General features: G+C 39.9%; 1 protein-coding gene across 5 annotated transcripts in view; it reads right to left on the bottom strand.

Moving 5' to 3' along the window:
* Positions 1 to 9,386, bottom strand: part of LOC140504868 (NACHT, LRR and PYD domains-containing protein 12-like) — a 138,919-nt gene extending 129,533 nt beyond the window's left edge. For all 5 annotated transcript variants that reach the window (XR_011967258.1, XR_011967257.1, XM_072610233.1 and 2 more), the window contains exons 1-2: positions 9,087 to 9,386; positions 7,086 to 7,130 (exon numbers count right to left, since the gene is read on the bottom strand). Coding sequence is in view for 3 of the 5 variants with exons in the window: in XM_072610233.1 (XP_072466334.1) it covers positions 7,086 to 7,130; positions 9,087 to 9,327 (286 nt within the window). In the remaining 2 variants the exon portion in view is untranslated. The remainder of the gene's footprint in view (positions 1 to 7,085; positions 7,131 to 9,086) is intronic.
* Between the last annotated feature and the right edge of the window lie 6,303 nt (positions 9,387 to 15,689).

Consider the following 15,689-nt stretch of genomic DNA (forward strand, 5'->3'; position numbering starts at 1 on the left):
GTGGATTTGAAAAAAATCACAACCTAATAAGGTAAATAACGTACAAACAAATATGTACAAACAAGACATAGACAGGACAAATTGGAGATCATCTCAGTAGGAAAGCACTAACATAGGAGACACTGGGAAAGTCTTCTTGCAGAAAGAGGAATTTTAGCTGAAACTTTAAGGAGGCCAGGGAAGCCTGGAGATGGTGATGAGGAGGGAGAGAATTCCAGGCATAAGAGACAAACAGTGACAATGCGGTCAGCAACTGGAACGTAGTGTGCTCACCACAAACAATCTCCTCTCCTCTATCAAAATTTTGTCAGTTCCTCAAGACCCAAGAGAAATCTCACCTGAATATGATTTCTCAACTCCTACAGACTTCCCTTCTGTTATACTCATTTTAATGTCCTCACAGACTACCTTATTTTAGTCCTTATTCTTTGGTGACAAGCACCCTCTGTGATAATCACAGAATGACTGCATTTGCAAAGTGCACTGAGAGGTTGTCCAATCAAGTCTTTACTTGAAGCAACAACTTTTTTCATTTCAATGAACAATAATTAAATGTCTATGACATGGAAAGCACTGTAGGGAGTTTCTATAATATCCCCAACAGGAGCTTGTCCAGGCTCTTCATAACAACTCCCAGGGAAAGGGACTCACCAGGTCATGAGACTGCTTCACCCTTTTGGGCTAGCTCTAAGTAGTTGGAAGCCCTGTATTTACTGAGCTGAAACCTGACTTCTCTACCTTCTTCCCCTCATCTTGGTCTTCATTTCTCTCCAGTCTACACTCTGATTTTTCTCTACCATGTTTCAAGGACCACTTCATCTTGGGAGCTCACTCCAGCCAAAGAATTAACACAATGGAAGCACCCTCCCTTACCCAGGCCTTTCCCTTAGATTGAATGGCTCCCTCAAGAACTTCCATTTAAGGAAGGCACCCTGGCTAGAAACTTCTTCATTCTCCTCTGGGCTGCATTCAGAGCCTTCTCTAACATGCCCTAAGACAAGCATCTTCCCAAAATTTGACTCTTCAGTTTCTTTTTAGGTGCTTTAATCCCTTATTACAGTCTAAGCTCTTAAAGGGCAGAGACTGTCTTTCTTTCTACTTTTATTTGTATTCCCAGCCTTAAGCATAGTAGCACACAGTAAGTACTTAATAAATGCTTATAGGCTGACTGGCACATGATAAGTATAAGCCCTTCCCAAAGGGATCAAATATTCTACCTACACAAGTGGTATCTATATAAACAGATATTAGGCTAAGTTGAGGAGATGTAAAAGAAACTATTAAAAAATGCATTTATAAAATAGGAAAAGACTTTGACCTATGAAGGGAGACTTTATCCAACCTCAGAGAAACAGAGGACAAACAAATAGAGTATGGTTTTATATAAATGCATATATTGACATATGAGTATGATTATAACTATCTAAATATATATGTGTATGTATACATGCATATATATGCGTGTGTAATATATATGCATGTATATACACATATACACACAAATATATCCATATACAGTGTGTATATGGAATCAAAAGCAGGGATAGTACCAATATCAAAAAATAATCTAAGGAATAAGTGAAGAAACTTGGCCTGGAAGACAGGGATTGCTTTCCTTTTGCTTTGTATTTCAGTGTCTAACACATAGTAGGTATATAATAACTATTTGTAGAATTGTGATGGGTAAATGACAGTGCATCTGGTTTTACCATTTCTTCAATTTAGTGCAGTCAGATCTTTTGGGTGTATGTTTATTTTTATGCTGGGCTACTGTATTTCATCATGTAAGTGTCACAGAATTTATGCCAAATTTCTTTGCAAAAAAGTGGGGTGCGACTACTAGGTGAAGTTTAAAAAAAAAATTGTGCCAATATTACTTGTCTTTTAGTTTCCACCAGTCTCATACCAACTTTTCACTCAGTGAAAACTTTTTCATCAGCTCTGTTTCCATGCTGATCAGCAAACATAATCACTTTCAGCTTGAAGCCTGCAGAAGTTTTTAATATTTACCCATAACAGAAAGAAATGCTTCCCATGTTAATGTATCACTGGCAGACAAACTGTACAGTTTAGTTAGCATGGGAAGATGCAAGTCTTACATTACCATGTGACTTATTCATGGAGGCTTCACTTGTCTGCTTGCTCCCCTTGTACCTATGGCTGTTTATTGAGCTGAGTGACAATACCATTAGCACTATAGCACTTTAAATAGAACACACAAGTCAGCTTTTGGAAATATACTGACTACGCATACGCACTGAGAATTCTAGGCTCACTGTTTGCATGGCACGAGGGATTAATGCGCATCCATATGCCTCTGGTGAATACGTTGCTGCTCTGTTTGCCTTTTAAGCAGCATGATGAACAGAACTGTACCATGTGACAAGCACACAATGAAAGGCTATAAACCAATTTTTGGACTAAAAAAACAGGGTATGATGATTATGCAGTAAAATATGGTATGTGAGACCAGTCCCTTTTCCAAGATCCCTCTAAATCTGTACTGGATGCTCCTGTAACTAGTGTTATGACAGTGTCTCTTCCTGATGGCAGGCACCATTCCTTTCCCCAAAGGACCCTCCCCAATACCAGACCCACAGCATTTAGAGCTATAGTGGACCTAACAACAAGCATTTATTAAGCAGCTACTATTTGCCAGGCTCTGTACTAGTTGTTGAGCATATAAATACAGAACCTAAAATAATTCCTACTCTCAAGATTACATTCTAAGCCATATATGGATAGAGGGTCACAACAAGGAAATCATGTGTTTCCAGCATGAGAAATTAGAAGCATTTATTATTTGGAGCAACAATAATCCAACTATTCAAACAATGTTCTTTAAGGCCATCCAAGAATTCAGTTAGTCTAATGCCTTTATTTTACATATAAGGAAACTGGGGCCTAGAGAAAATAAGAAAGGGAGTTGGGCAGCATCAGCGAGGTGTTATGACTATAAATCTAATATCCTTTGCATTATACTATGTCACTCTCTAGCTCAGGGAAATGATGTTGACAAAAAAAAAAACAACCTTCCCTGCCTGTTTCAAAAGCATAAAGGTCATATGAAGAAAAGTATGTGTGTGAAAGTATGAGGGCATGTATATGGATGGAATGTGTGATTGCATATGAAAATATATACATTATATACACACACATGAATATAACATACATACATATATGATTGCATGAAGGTATATATGTGCCCCATTGAATTCTAGCTATTGGATCATAACATTTCCACTACCACCACTACACTATTGAAAATAACAATTGATGCTTATATAGTATTTAAAAGTTTACAAGGTGCACTAGGTCCTGGAGGTCACCTTAATGTCTTCTTCAACCCAGAATGCCTTCAATGGGAGCAGATGGAGATCTAGCTTCTAGACTTGGATTCCTGTGTGGAGTGAATGACTATCTATGATAGAAGTTGCTCTCATTAAGTTACTGCCATTATCATACTAAAAATAAGAAGGGTCCACATGGCTTAGACCTCTGGTTTCTAAGAGGGCCCCTCTCTATGGAGATCCCAGGTGCTCAAGCAGCACTGGGTACCTGTTCACCAAGGCCCCATGGGACTCCATTTATTTAGTTGCTATGTATAGGGTTGTCCATCTAGTGTCTCCTCTTGTTCACACTGTGACCTATTTACTACTGAAATGGTATTTTAGGGGAGGTGAATGTAGAATAAATGTTAAAAGGAAAGCAGTATTTTGAAAGGGAGTGTTTAAAGTGAAGGAATGAATGACTATTACATAGAACTCCATGGTACCTAAGAGAGCAGAACCAGTTATCTTTGTGAGTGTGGGTGGTGGCATTACTCAAAGATCTAGTTATTTCTGTCTAAAGTGGCTCTGTATTGTCAGTGATAAAGAGGAACATGGTAAATCTTAATACAGAGATCAGTGAACAGGGCAGAACAAAACTCTGATGCATGCAAACAACAAAAAGAATGTTTCATGAGAGTCATCACTACCTAGAGGAGAACAGATTTGGTGCAGCACATGCAATGGGGAAGCCAGGACAAAAATCAAAAGTAGGTGTCTTTGGGGAGTGTCTAGGATAGACTGATAGCCTTGTCACAGGGAGGAAATTCCAATGCCAATCAGGAACACTGATGGGCTTCTAAGTGTACCAAAAGTCATGGGAGGTGTTCAACCCTTGGGCACAGATCTCATGACTGACAAACAACTGAATACCTATGTGACAAGTGGCAGCTTGAATTCTCTCTGCCAATGGCACAACCACAGCACCCATTAGACCGCTCTAGGGAACAATCATACATTGGCCCTCCTGGTATGTACATATGCATGTCAATATGTATGTTGTGTGTGTGTATGCCTGTTTCTTTGGCTGGTGAAAAGCTGGGCCTGGGTATGTAGAAGTTAGAACTGTTGCTGTATTAACCCTTTTTTCAGGTCTAATTCTACTTGACCTCCCCGAAGCTTCTGACACTTCCAACCACCATTTCTCTTCTAGATAATCTCTTTCCCTTGCTTCTGAAAAACTGCTTTCTCTTGGTTTTTCCTTCTGCCTCTCAGACTACAACTATCCTTCTTCCTTCTATTAAGTGCGAGTTTTTCCTCATATTATCTCACTTTCCTTCCCTCTATATATTCACTCTCTCAAAGATCTTCACGCTGATTTCTCATATGTGTGTATTTATCATCTAAATTTATCTATGTCTTATATCCAGATTGGGGAGGGGGAAGGTTGTCAGTCATCAGGGCTTGTGGGAAGATGGAAAATACTTCATGTGTTCCATATGGGACTGACTGAATCTGTCTCCATTGTGCCTCAGGTTTTTGCATGGAAGAATTCTTCATTCAGGTGATGAAGTGGGATGTACTCTGCATTCTCCTGGAAGATTCTTGGTGGCCTCTTCCCTCCAGGGAGTTAGGGTATCGGTCTATTAGTTAAAGTTTCTATTATCCACAGGGATTTGAATGAGAACCAAGTCAGAGATGATCTTCAAACCTAATTACTGTGCAGCTACTCCTCCTGTTCACCTGCCCCACCCCCACATCCCCCAAATCCCCAGGGAGTTTTAAAACCAGACTTTATTACAATAGCCACTGGCTCAGAAGGAAGGGTGACATAAACTGATGCTAACCATACTGATAATATTTTTTGCATGGTGGACAAAAGTAGATTTGTGTATTGCTTCGTGTTCTTATTAACATTTTTGTGTTTACTGAGTATGCTTTCAGTTTTATGCTATGGTTTGGAGGGTTTTTTGGGGTGGGGAGGACACAATGAAAGGTGCAAAAATAAAGCAGTAATAGAAGAGAAAAGGAGCACTAGAAAGGCAGCACTGGAGATGGGGTTTAGGGAAGATCTGGCTTCAATCCTGCCTTTGACACTCCCAGGGTGGTACAAGGAAAAGACCCCTAGGTGTCAGAGGATTTCATCTGTCTAGTGACTCTTCTCCTCTGACACCCTATCCACTGCACCACCTAAAGTCTGTATTAGGTGACCCAACTACCTTAGGTCACTAGAAATAGAGCTGGAGGCCTGAAGACTAGCTAAAGTGGAACTATGCCACTCACTAAGGTGCCCTGGAGACATGGACCCCAACAGGAAGAAGATTTGGCAGAGATTAGTGCTAGATCTATCATTGATACCTTCAGAAGACACTGGTTGCTCTCCATATTCACAATCTTAACTATCCCTCAATACGTGTGTTCTAATTAAATATGTCCCCATGTGTATATATCCCATAAACAATTCTTGGGCATGTTGACTCTTCTGAATGCAGGTGTGGATTTGTAGGAGAATGTGTTCCTCTCCATTGGTGGAGTTAAACACAAATACAAATGTATGTAAGGATCTCTATAACTTAATTTTAAAATAAAATATTATGCACATTTTAATTGATTTAATTAAAGTTTTCCCAATATCATTTTAATCTCTTTCAAGCTGTACTTGTTGTGGGCGGCACAGAGCCTGAGGGCCACATTTTTGGAACATCTATTCTATATTATTTCTCTGAGTGACTTTAATTTAAACTAACATTATTTTGGCAGTTAATAAAAGTAAGCACACTAACAATGGAGGAGTCAAGAGGTATAGTTCCCAAAATAGTATGAACCACAAAGTACCTAGAACCTAGAGTGGCATTCTGAGAGCCCATGACTGAACTTGTATATATGGGTATAAATGTATATTTTCACGTATGTCAGGGTTTATGTATATATATCTGTATACTACATGTCCATGCTTAAGTATACACATATGTATAAGAATATCAATTGGTCAGTAAATATTTATTAAGTGTTGAATCTATATAAGGCACTATGCTAAGCACTGAGGATACAAAGAGGCAAAAGGCAGTCCTTTCCCTCACAGAACTCACAATCTAGTTGGGGAAATTAGCAAACCCATACGTACAAATGGGCTACATACAAGTTAAATAGAAGATAGGAGAGAGAAGGCACTGGCCTTAAGGGGTATCAGGAAAACATCAGAGTAAAAGATGGTATTTTAGTTGGGACTTAAAGCAAGCTGGGGAAACCTTTAGGAGGAGATGATGAAGGAAGAGTATTCTAGGCATGGGGGACAGCCAGAGAATACCAAGACCTAGAGATGGACAGTCTTATTGATGGAAAAAGCTAGGTCAGTGTCTCACTGAATCTACAAGTAAACTACTTCTCTCCTACACTGTTACATTAGCCTCCTAATTAGTCAGCATCTCATCTCAAATCTCCTTCCTCTCCATCTACCATACTACTACAAAAGTGACATTATTAAAGCACTGATCTGATCATGTCATTTTCTTCATAAATAAACTCCATCACTTCTCTATTACCTCTAGCATCAATACAGTATAGGTCTGACTATTGTACCCTATTTCTAAAGAAGGGCTCTGCCAGTATTTTCCATCTTGCCCTCCGGAGACGTATTCTATCTGCTAGAATTCAGAAGAATTTAATTCACTCAGTGACTGGGGAAGTGGTCCAGGTTCTTACAGCATAAACCCTTAAATTTTACTGATGGGACTGCATTAACTGAAAATCTGAGGTCCAAGATGACAGACGGAATAAAAACTGAGCCTAGATTTCTACATTGACGTGGTTACTGACCTGAGTAGACTGGAAGAAATGGGGCAGGAACTAATCCAACATTGTCTGTAGAAAAGAAAAACAGAAGACAGTGAGAGACCCATTTGTTTCATAAATACATAGTTCAGAGCTAAAAGTTGGAATGGAGCTGGGGGACAGCATTAGGGAGTAGATTTCAGTTTGGACCCTGAGGAGCTAGAATGAAATGAGCTGTGCCTCAGTGCCACAAACTCCACAAATAAAGGCTTGTTAACTGACACAAACACAATAATATGATTTGTAAGCTTTGAAAGGTTAACTATGATAGTGAATCAATTAATCATCAAGCATTTATTAAGCACTGGTTATGTGACAGGCACTCCTATACTAAAGACATTTGGATAACCAGGAGCTCAAAAGGAGAGAGAAATCTCTCCAAGCTTATGGGTTACAGAAGACTTCTTGAAGGAAGTGGGACTTGATCTGGATCTCAAGACAGTGGGAGCATCTTCTACATTGCCCAGGTGGAGGAAAGGAGAGGATCTAGGGCCCTCTTGTCTCCAGCTGAGTAGAAGCTTGGCTTCATATTGTTTTCCGATTGGTTCTTGTCTTTGAATTCTAAGTGAATAAATGGGGAGTTTTAACTTTTCAGTGACTGACTTCAGATGTTCAGACTGGGCAAAACTATTCAACACACACCAGGGCTCTCACAGGAAGTTTCAAGTGCCCAGAGAGCTTGTGGTTTAGTGTTTCCTAAGGCTGAGCTAGACTGAGAAATTCAGTGAGAGATAAGGTCACATATATCGCACAACTGTTTCAAAGACACTACTTCACTGTCTCCACATTAGAACTTTAAATGACAATTGTTGCTGTTTCCTGTTTCTTCTCTCCTCCCTAATCTGGGGTACCTGAATATCAAGTGCTAGATGGTAATGGGCATAGGCATTGAGAGGGCATCTCTGCATGTCTATGGGTTGACTTTTCCATAGTGACCCATAAAGGTTTTGAGCAACTCTAGGTGGTACAATGGACAGAGCTCTAGGCCTGAAGACAGGAAGACTCTTCCTGCGTTTAAATATGGCCTTAGATACTTACTGCCTATGGGACCTGGGCAAGTCACCTCACCCTGTTTGCCTCAATTCCTCATCTGTAAAAAGAACTGGAGAAAAAAAATGGCAAATATTTTTGATAATAAAATCCCAAGTGGAGTGAAGAAGATTGGGGCATGACTGCAGGGGCTCAAAAACAAAAGGATATTTGATGTAACCAAATTCTTCCTCATCCTTGTTATTGTGCCTGCCATCTGACCTACTTCATGCTACCCAATACTCATTTTAAAAAAAGAAAAGAACTTCCATCCTTGCTCAACACAGACTCCAGGGAATTCTCTTGAATGTAGAAGTCTAATCTTTCTCTTCCTGGCGCAGTTTCTTTCTGCTGAGATACAATACTTGATCAAAGACTGACATTTCATTTCATCTACTCTTTTCTCTACTGTTCCCCCTTTTCTCCTTTCTGCAACCACAGTTGAAATCTCCTCCATTAGCTCCACACTCTTAGATCCACCTTCTGCCCTTCTCTCCAATCCCTTACCCATCTACTAGCACCTCCTGAACATTCTCTTGCCTCCTGCAAACTCTCCTCAAGGGCCAGATGTTCTTCCTCCCCAGTATCAGGGCACAGTGATAGGAAAAAAAATAGAGGAGATCCTCCCTCCCTAGCTCATCCTCCTATTCAAAAGTCAAAAGTCAGCAATCAATCAACAAGTATTTATTAAGTGCATACTACAGGTCAAGTACTGCACTGAGGTGCTGGGAACGTGAACGTAAAAATGAAAGAGTGCTTGTCCTTAACAACCTTATATTCTTCAGAAGGAAGCTACTTCTAAATAAAAAATTTATACAGCATGAATATACGGTAATTTGGGTGTGGGAGCAGTCCTAGAATAGTATACGGAGGAGGAGGGAGGGAGGGAAGAAGGTGGGATGCTGGGAGAGCATGCCGGTGATAGAGGGAATCCCCGGCTCTCAGGCGGACCCTTACCCTTCCTGGCTCTCTTCCGCAGCTCCCTCAGAAACATCTTCCTCCGGATGCTCGCAGCCAGCGCCCAGGCCTTTTGCTCCCCAAGGGAACTGACCAAGACATCGGCCACTTCTGTGCCATTTGCCTTCTTCAGGCGGTCCCGGGGGAGATGGTCCATCAGGTGCAGCTTGAACGTCTTCAGTTCCTCCGACGTCAGGCGCTCCAAGCGTCCAGCCAGCCGGCAGCGGTCGGTCTCAGCCATCGCAGCCCTGCCTCTGCCCTGTATCAGACTAAGAGGGACAAGAAGGAAGAGAAACTGAAAATAAAGTGGTCCCGGGAACAGAAATATAAGTCTAGGCTACGCCCCTGGAACTCCGAGCCAATGAGCCAGGACTGGGCTGAGCCCAAGGACCTCAAGATATACTAGAGCACTGACCAAAGGGGAAGGAGGAGGAGGAGCCCGATTGGGCTCAAGCCGAACTGATTTTTCTTCTTTTCTTTTTTGACTGTTAACTCTTAATTGCCTGAACTATTGCCACAACTGGTCAGAGGAACCCAGCCCCCACCAAGAGACTGAAAAGTGGAGCCTGTACTACCATCCTCCCCCTTCCCCAACTCCCTCCTCTTCCCCAGTCCAGATATTTGCATCTTCCCTTCTTCCAGCCTAGATTCCAGCCTACATACAGCTGGTGACTTGATTTCAGAGCACCTGGATTCAAATCCTTCCTATAACAGTTACTGCCTCTATCACTTTAGGCAAGCCACTTAAGGCTTCAATTTTCCTCATCTGTAAAATGCAGGACAGGAATTAGATTAACTGGCTTCTGAGGTCCCTGCCTTTTCACAAATAATGTTTACAAAGCACTTAGCATAATGCCTGCCACAAACTAGGGGCTTAATAAATGTTTGTTGAATTGAATTCCAAAGTGCTCAATAATTGCTCGTTCCCTCCCCCACCCTCCTTTCCCTTTTAGCTTATTAAGTGGGCCGTCTCCAGTTGTCCTGATGAATATCAGGCCACCGGAACCAAATGATTCAGGAGAAGAAGGTGAGGTTGGTGACCTTTGAACAACCCTCTCTCACTCAAATCAGTCAATTGCAAGTCATGCTATCATCTTGATGTCATGGCCCTCTTTCAGAACCAAGGACAAATGCAACAATCATCTGGGATCCAACGGTCATTTACTTCCTTCCCTGAAACATAGCTCAGCCTTACTGGTAGACTGTGTTGGGAGTGGGACTAAGCCCCTGGGTCAATGCTTAGCCATGTTGCTCAGAATGCTGGCTTGCCACCCTGGCTCCAGACTTGGAGGGCAGTGGGTCTTGCTGGTGAATTAATTGCTCAAGAGCTTGTGATCTGCCTGTTCAGAGCTCTGCCACTGTGGCTTGTCCACCTGGCTTCTTTCCCACCCCAGTGAGAAAGACCTTTCCTCACTAAGCTGGCAAGCTGCTCGCCCCCCAACCCTCCATCTCTCCAAAACCAGTTATAAGGAAGGGAATTCTGGAGAGCTCCAGGAAGTTCCTGCCTCACTGACATCTTGGCACTATTAATGCCTAACCATGAAATATTTGTGAAACAACAAGGCAAAAACAAGAACAATTATAACAATCCCTCCATAATTCTGGGTCACATTCTCCCAGCCATGCAAACAGGCTCTATATAGAAGAGTGGGTACAAACTTATACATGCCTAGCAGTAAAGTAATCCTTATGGCTTCAGTAATTCACAATTTTGGACTGTAATCCTTGCAGTTCTTCAGGAACAAAATATACCACACATTTGCTGGATGTGGCTACTCATCGTCTGGAGCCCTCCACTCTCTTTCAGGGAAGGCTACCTGTGAGCCTTGAAGAAGTGTTAAATTGTTTTAGTGAAAGTAGAGACTGGGGTCTTAAGAGTTATTCACGTCAATTCCCTTGTCTGGGCTCTGAGAACCATTAGTTTTCTTTAGCAAAATAACTTATCCAAGTCTAGAATACACAGAGCTGTTCAGGTCAGTTTATTGGGTCCCAGTCAAAGTGTAGATGGCAGTAAAAAACAATGCTGAAAACCTGAGGCATCTGACCTTTCAAACTTTAGGTAGTTGCAAAGGACAAAGCAGTCAAGTCTTTCTTTACCCCAGAAAGCTTTTCAAATCTTAAGATTCTTCTTTGCTCCAATAAGCCTTTTTGAAGTGAATGGGGCTTCCTTCAGTCAGATCACCTCCTAGCAGCAGGATCGATACCTGTCTTACTTCACTCAGCTGCTCTTGACTAGACTAACCTTAAAACAGCAACTCTTCTCTTCCCCCTTCTCCTCTCTAATTCATTCTCTGCTTCTGTGTCTTTTGTCACTGATTTTTCTTCAATCATCAACTGATTTCTCCCTCAAGACAGAGTCTCCTGGTTTGAAGTGACTCATCCCTACCCTAAGGTGAATAAAAAGTCCCCAAATTTCACTTCTCTGTAAGACTCTCCACAGATAGGCAATGTATAACTGTCCCATAACTAACAAACTAACATCATGGTTTCCTAGCTATCACTCTCCAAGTCTATAAAGCAATACTATTCAAATTAGCTGCTGGGAAATAAGGTATTCTCAGCTACCTTTGCCTTCAGTGAACCCTTTTCTTCTGAGAAGCAAATTTTTCAAACTGTGTTTTTCCCAGTTACTTTTCTCTGAGATCTGCCTTTTACTCCTGCCAATAAATATTTTAAAAAACAATGTTCAAATAAGAAAATGGTACGTTATACCTTTTCCACAATGAAAAATTTGCTGTCCCTGAATACCATCTGAGAAAAAATCAGGCTAGTGGGTGAGTATGCAAATGACATGTAGCCAAAATCTCATATATTTTATGTAATCTACATATTTTGGACTAGTTCACATTACTTTAAAATTTTCATCATTCGTGAATACACACACACTCACACACACACACACACACACACACACACACACACACACACACATACACAAACATAACCCAAAGCATCCAAACATGCAATAGTAGCACCTGCTTCACTGGGGTGTTACGAGGACAAAATGAGATATGTAAAGCCCATTATAAGCTTTAAAGCACTATACATTTGTGAGCTGTTATTATGGGCATATGTAAGGTAATCCTGCATATGCAAATGCCACAATGATATATACTATAAAAACACCAATAGCATGTAACTATGCTAAACCACATCTATATCAACATGTATAAACATTACAAATTCCCATTTCAACAGAAGAAACAAATGGTATATAGAGGAGAACAAAAGACAGTTGCTTACAAGCATCTATTACATACAGTATTTCCCATTAAAGATTCTTGTTTGACTAGATTAGTAATGACCTCTCCTGTTTTTTTCTGGTGCATCATATCTAAGTCTGATCCCTGGCTGTTCTGATATTCTTATTCTAACTTTCCACATTTCAAATAGTTGACTATTAATATCATAAAACATTAACTCTAAGGTTGTTGATGGTTCAGGCTGGCTATCATGGAACCCTGTTTCCCTGCTACATTTGGGGCATTATATTAAAACTTGTTTGTCTCTGGGATTCATCCTATTTATCTGAAGTGATATTCTCTTGTAATGGAAAAATGTGCTTTGTTGGATTCTCTGATCATCTGGGAATTGAAAGTAGGGAAAGAATACCTATTTTCATTTTCATAACAGCTATAATTCTTCCAATTATTTTCTAACTCTATCACATTTTCTGTAATATGTGGACTTGTTTTTTCTGCTCCAATAAGCCATTTTGAACAGGGGGTTTTCCTCCAATCACATCAGTTCCTGACAGAAGTTTCACAGCTTACTGCATCTTTCCACTGGAGAGGAAAACTAACAATTAAAGGAAAACTTAGAGCACCACAGAGCTTCAATCCAACACACACCATCTATCAGATACTCCAACCAACTGACTGGAGATCAGACTGCAAAGGAGCAATAGCTCTGCCAGTGCTACCAGGAAAACAAATACCATTCTATGCTTACTAACAAATAAACTTACTTGGTTACTTGCACACACTAATGTAATCAAATAAAGCTTGCTAAGCATTCCAAAAAAGGTAAGTATCAGACTCTTTTTCTCTAGTTGAACCAACCAAGCAATAAATATGCGTTGAATTAGGGGCAGGTGGGTGGGAATGCCATTTTCCAGCCCACATATAAAGACTCACCCACCACTAACCAACCAACCCACTAACCATACTAAAACCATCACCTCTCTATCAGGAGGTAAGAGGTATATTTCATCTTCATTCTTTTGGACTCATCGTTCAGTTGTTTTTCTCTACAATTTTATAAACTGTTCTCATTCTGCACACTTTACTTTCCATTAATTAACAGAATCTTTCCAATTGTTTCTGAAACTTTCCACTTCATAATTTATGTCACAGCAATATTCTATTATATTCATATGCTACAGTTTATGTAGCAATTTTCTAATTGAAAGACACCTTAATTTTTAATTTTTAGCTGCCACAAAAAGAGCTACTATAAATATTTTTGTACATATAGGTCCTTTCTCTGTTTATATGATTTTTTTTTTGGAGTATAATCCCAGTAAGTACAGGAACAACAAGTATGCACATTTAAGTAACTTTCTGGGAATAATGCCAAATGGTTTTCCAGAATTACTGGGCCAGTCACAGCTCCACCAAAGGCACATTCGTGTACCTGTTTTTGCATAGCCTCTCTGCTCGGGGTCAGGGCCCGATCCCCCTGGATCCCCCTGACCCACGGGCCTCTAATCTGTGGGCCCTGAAGGAAGGAGACTGGAGACAAGATGATCCAGGCAACAACAACTTTATTCAGCTGAGGGTTAGGGTTTATAAAGGCTGTATCCACCAATCACATACATGCTGAGCTCATCCCATTACTTCACCATCTCATGACTATTCCACATCCTTACACCCGCCAGTAAGGAAGGAAGCTTATCTTGTTCCTGCAGCTAGTTCCTGGGTTCCCAGGCTCACTTGTAACTTTACTGTACAGAACATCAGGTTCCAGGGTCACACAGAGCTTCTGCCAGGGTGTGCGTCAGCACCGTTCCCATGGGAACAGGCTTTGCCTCTGACTTGCACCCCCTGGAACCCTCTGGGACCCTTACACCTCTCCAGTATTTTTCTTTTTCCTCTTTTGCCATCTTTGCCAGTCTAAGAGCTATGAGGTGGAACCTAAAATTCTATTTAATTTTTATTTTTCTATCACTGATTTATAGCCTTTTTGTCCTCATTTTTTATTTTATTTTATTTTATTTTATTTTAACTTTCACTAATTTCATGATATTTGTTAGCTTCCTCTTGTGAAAACTGATTGATCATTTATTTATTGGGGAATGACTTTTAACCATACAAATCTGAAACAGTTTCTTGTATGTCATGGGCATAAGAAACTTATACAAATATTTTTCCAGATAGCTCTTTCCCTTTCAAATTTTTACTACATTAGGCTTGTATAATAACTGTTTAATTTTGAATAATTAAAATTATCAATTTTTCTTTGAGTGATCGCTTCTTCGCTGTTTAGTCATGAGTTTTTCCTCTTTACATATATCTGAAAAACATTTTACTTACTTGTTCAGCAAGGACCCTAACATACAACAGGAAGGCCTGCTGTCTAGGTTCTTAGATCTGTTTTTCTAAAAGGAAAGCAACTATTGAGGGGTCAGCAATCACTTTAATCAAGCACATATATCATTCAATTAGGTCAGGAAAACAGTCAGCACCCTGACCTTCAGAGAAAATACAAACAGATAAACAAAGATCAACCAACAGATGGAGCTTCCAACTGCCTGACCATAAGCAACACATACATCACAGATCAACAGACATGAAACTGTCTTACCATACATGCATAGTTACCAGAGAAAGAAGCATCAACATCTGGTTTATCAATATTATCCACTACATTCTTGACCTTTTGCTCTTCCATATGAACTTTGCCAATTTTTTCTATATCTCTAAAAATATTCTTTTGGGAATTTGAATTATATGGAACTAAATAAGTAGACTAATTTAGGTAATATTGTCATTTTTTATTGGTATGATCCACCAATGAGAAATTTCAATATATCTCCAATTATTTAGATCTGTTGTTATTTCCCCAAATAATATTTTATACTGAGATCCAGAGAGTCTCTTGGTACATCTGGGTAGATATATTCTCAAATATTTTATAAATATTCTGTAGTTATTTGAATGTACTTTCTTTTGGGCTCTTCCTATATATTGTGTTGGTTAAATAGAAGAATAATTTATGTGATTTTATCTTGTATCCTGCAACTTTGCAGAAGTTATTATTTCAATTAATATTTGACTCTGTAGAGATCAACTGATATTCTAGAGATCTACAAGTACACATCTACAAGTACACATTCTTTCTACAGATCTATGAGTACAGAATCTACAAGTACACTGTATTATTTGAAAAAAATATAATTTTATTTTCTCTTTGACTGTACTTATTCTATTTCTTTTTCTTGCCTTATTTCTCTAGCTAGCATTTCTACCACTATTTTGAATAGAAGTGGGGATAATGGGCGTCCTTGTTTCACTTCTCATTTTACTGAAAAAGGAATCCCCATTGGTATATAACGTTTGCTCTTTAATCTAAAGACAGTTTGCTAGGTTAAGGAAACGTCCA

This window comes from Notamacropus eugenii, chromosome 5 (assembly GCF_028372415.1).
Source record: "Notamacropus eugenii isolate mMacEug1 chromosome 5, mMacEug1.pri_v2, whole genome shotgun sequence".
Taxonomy (NCBI): domain Eukaryota; kingdom Metazoa; phylum Chordata; class Mammalia; order Diprotodontia; family Macropodidae; genus Notamacropus; species Notamacropus eugenii.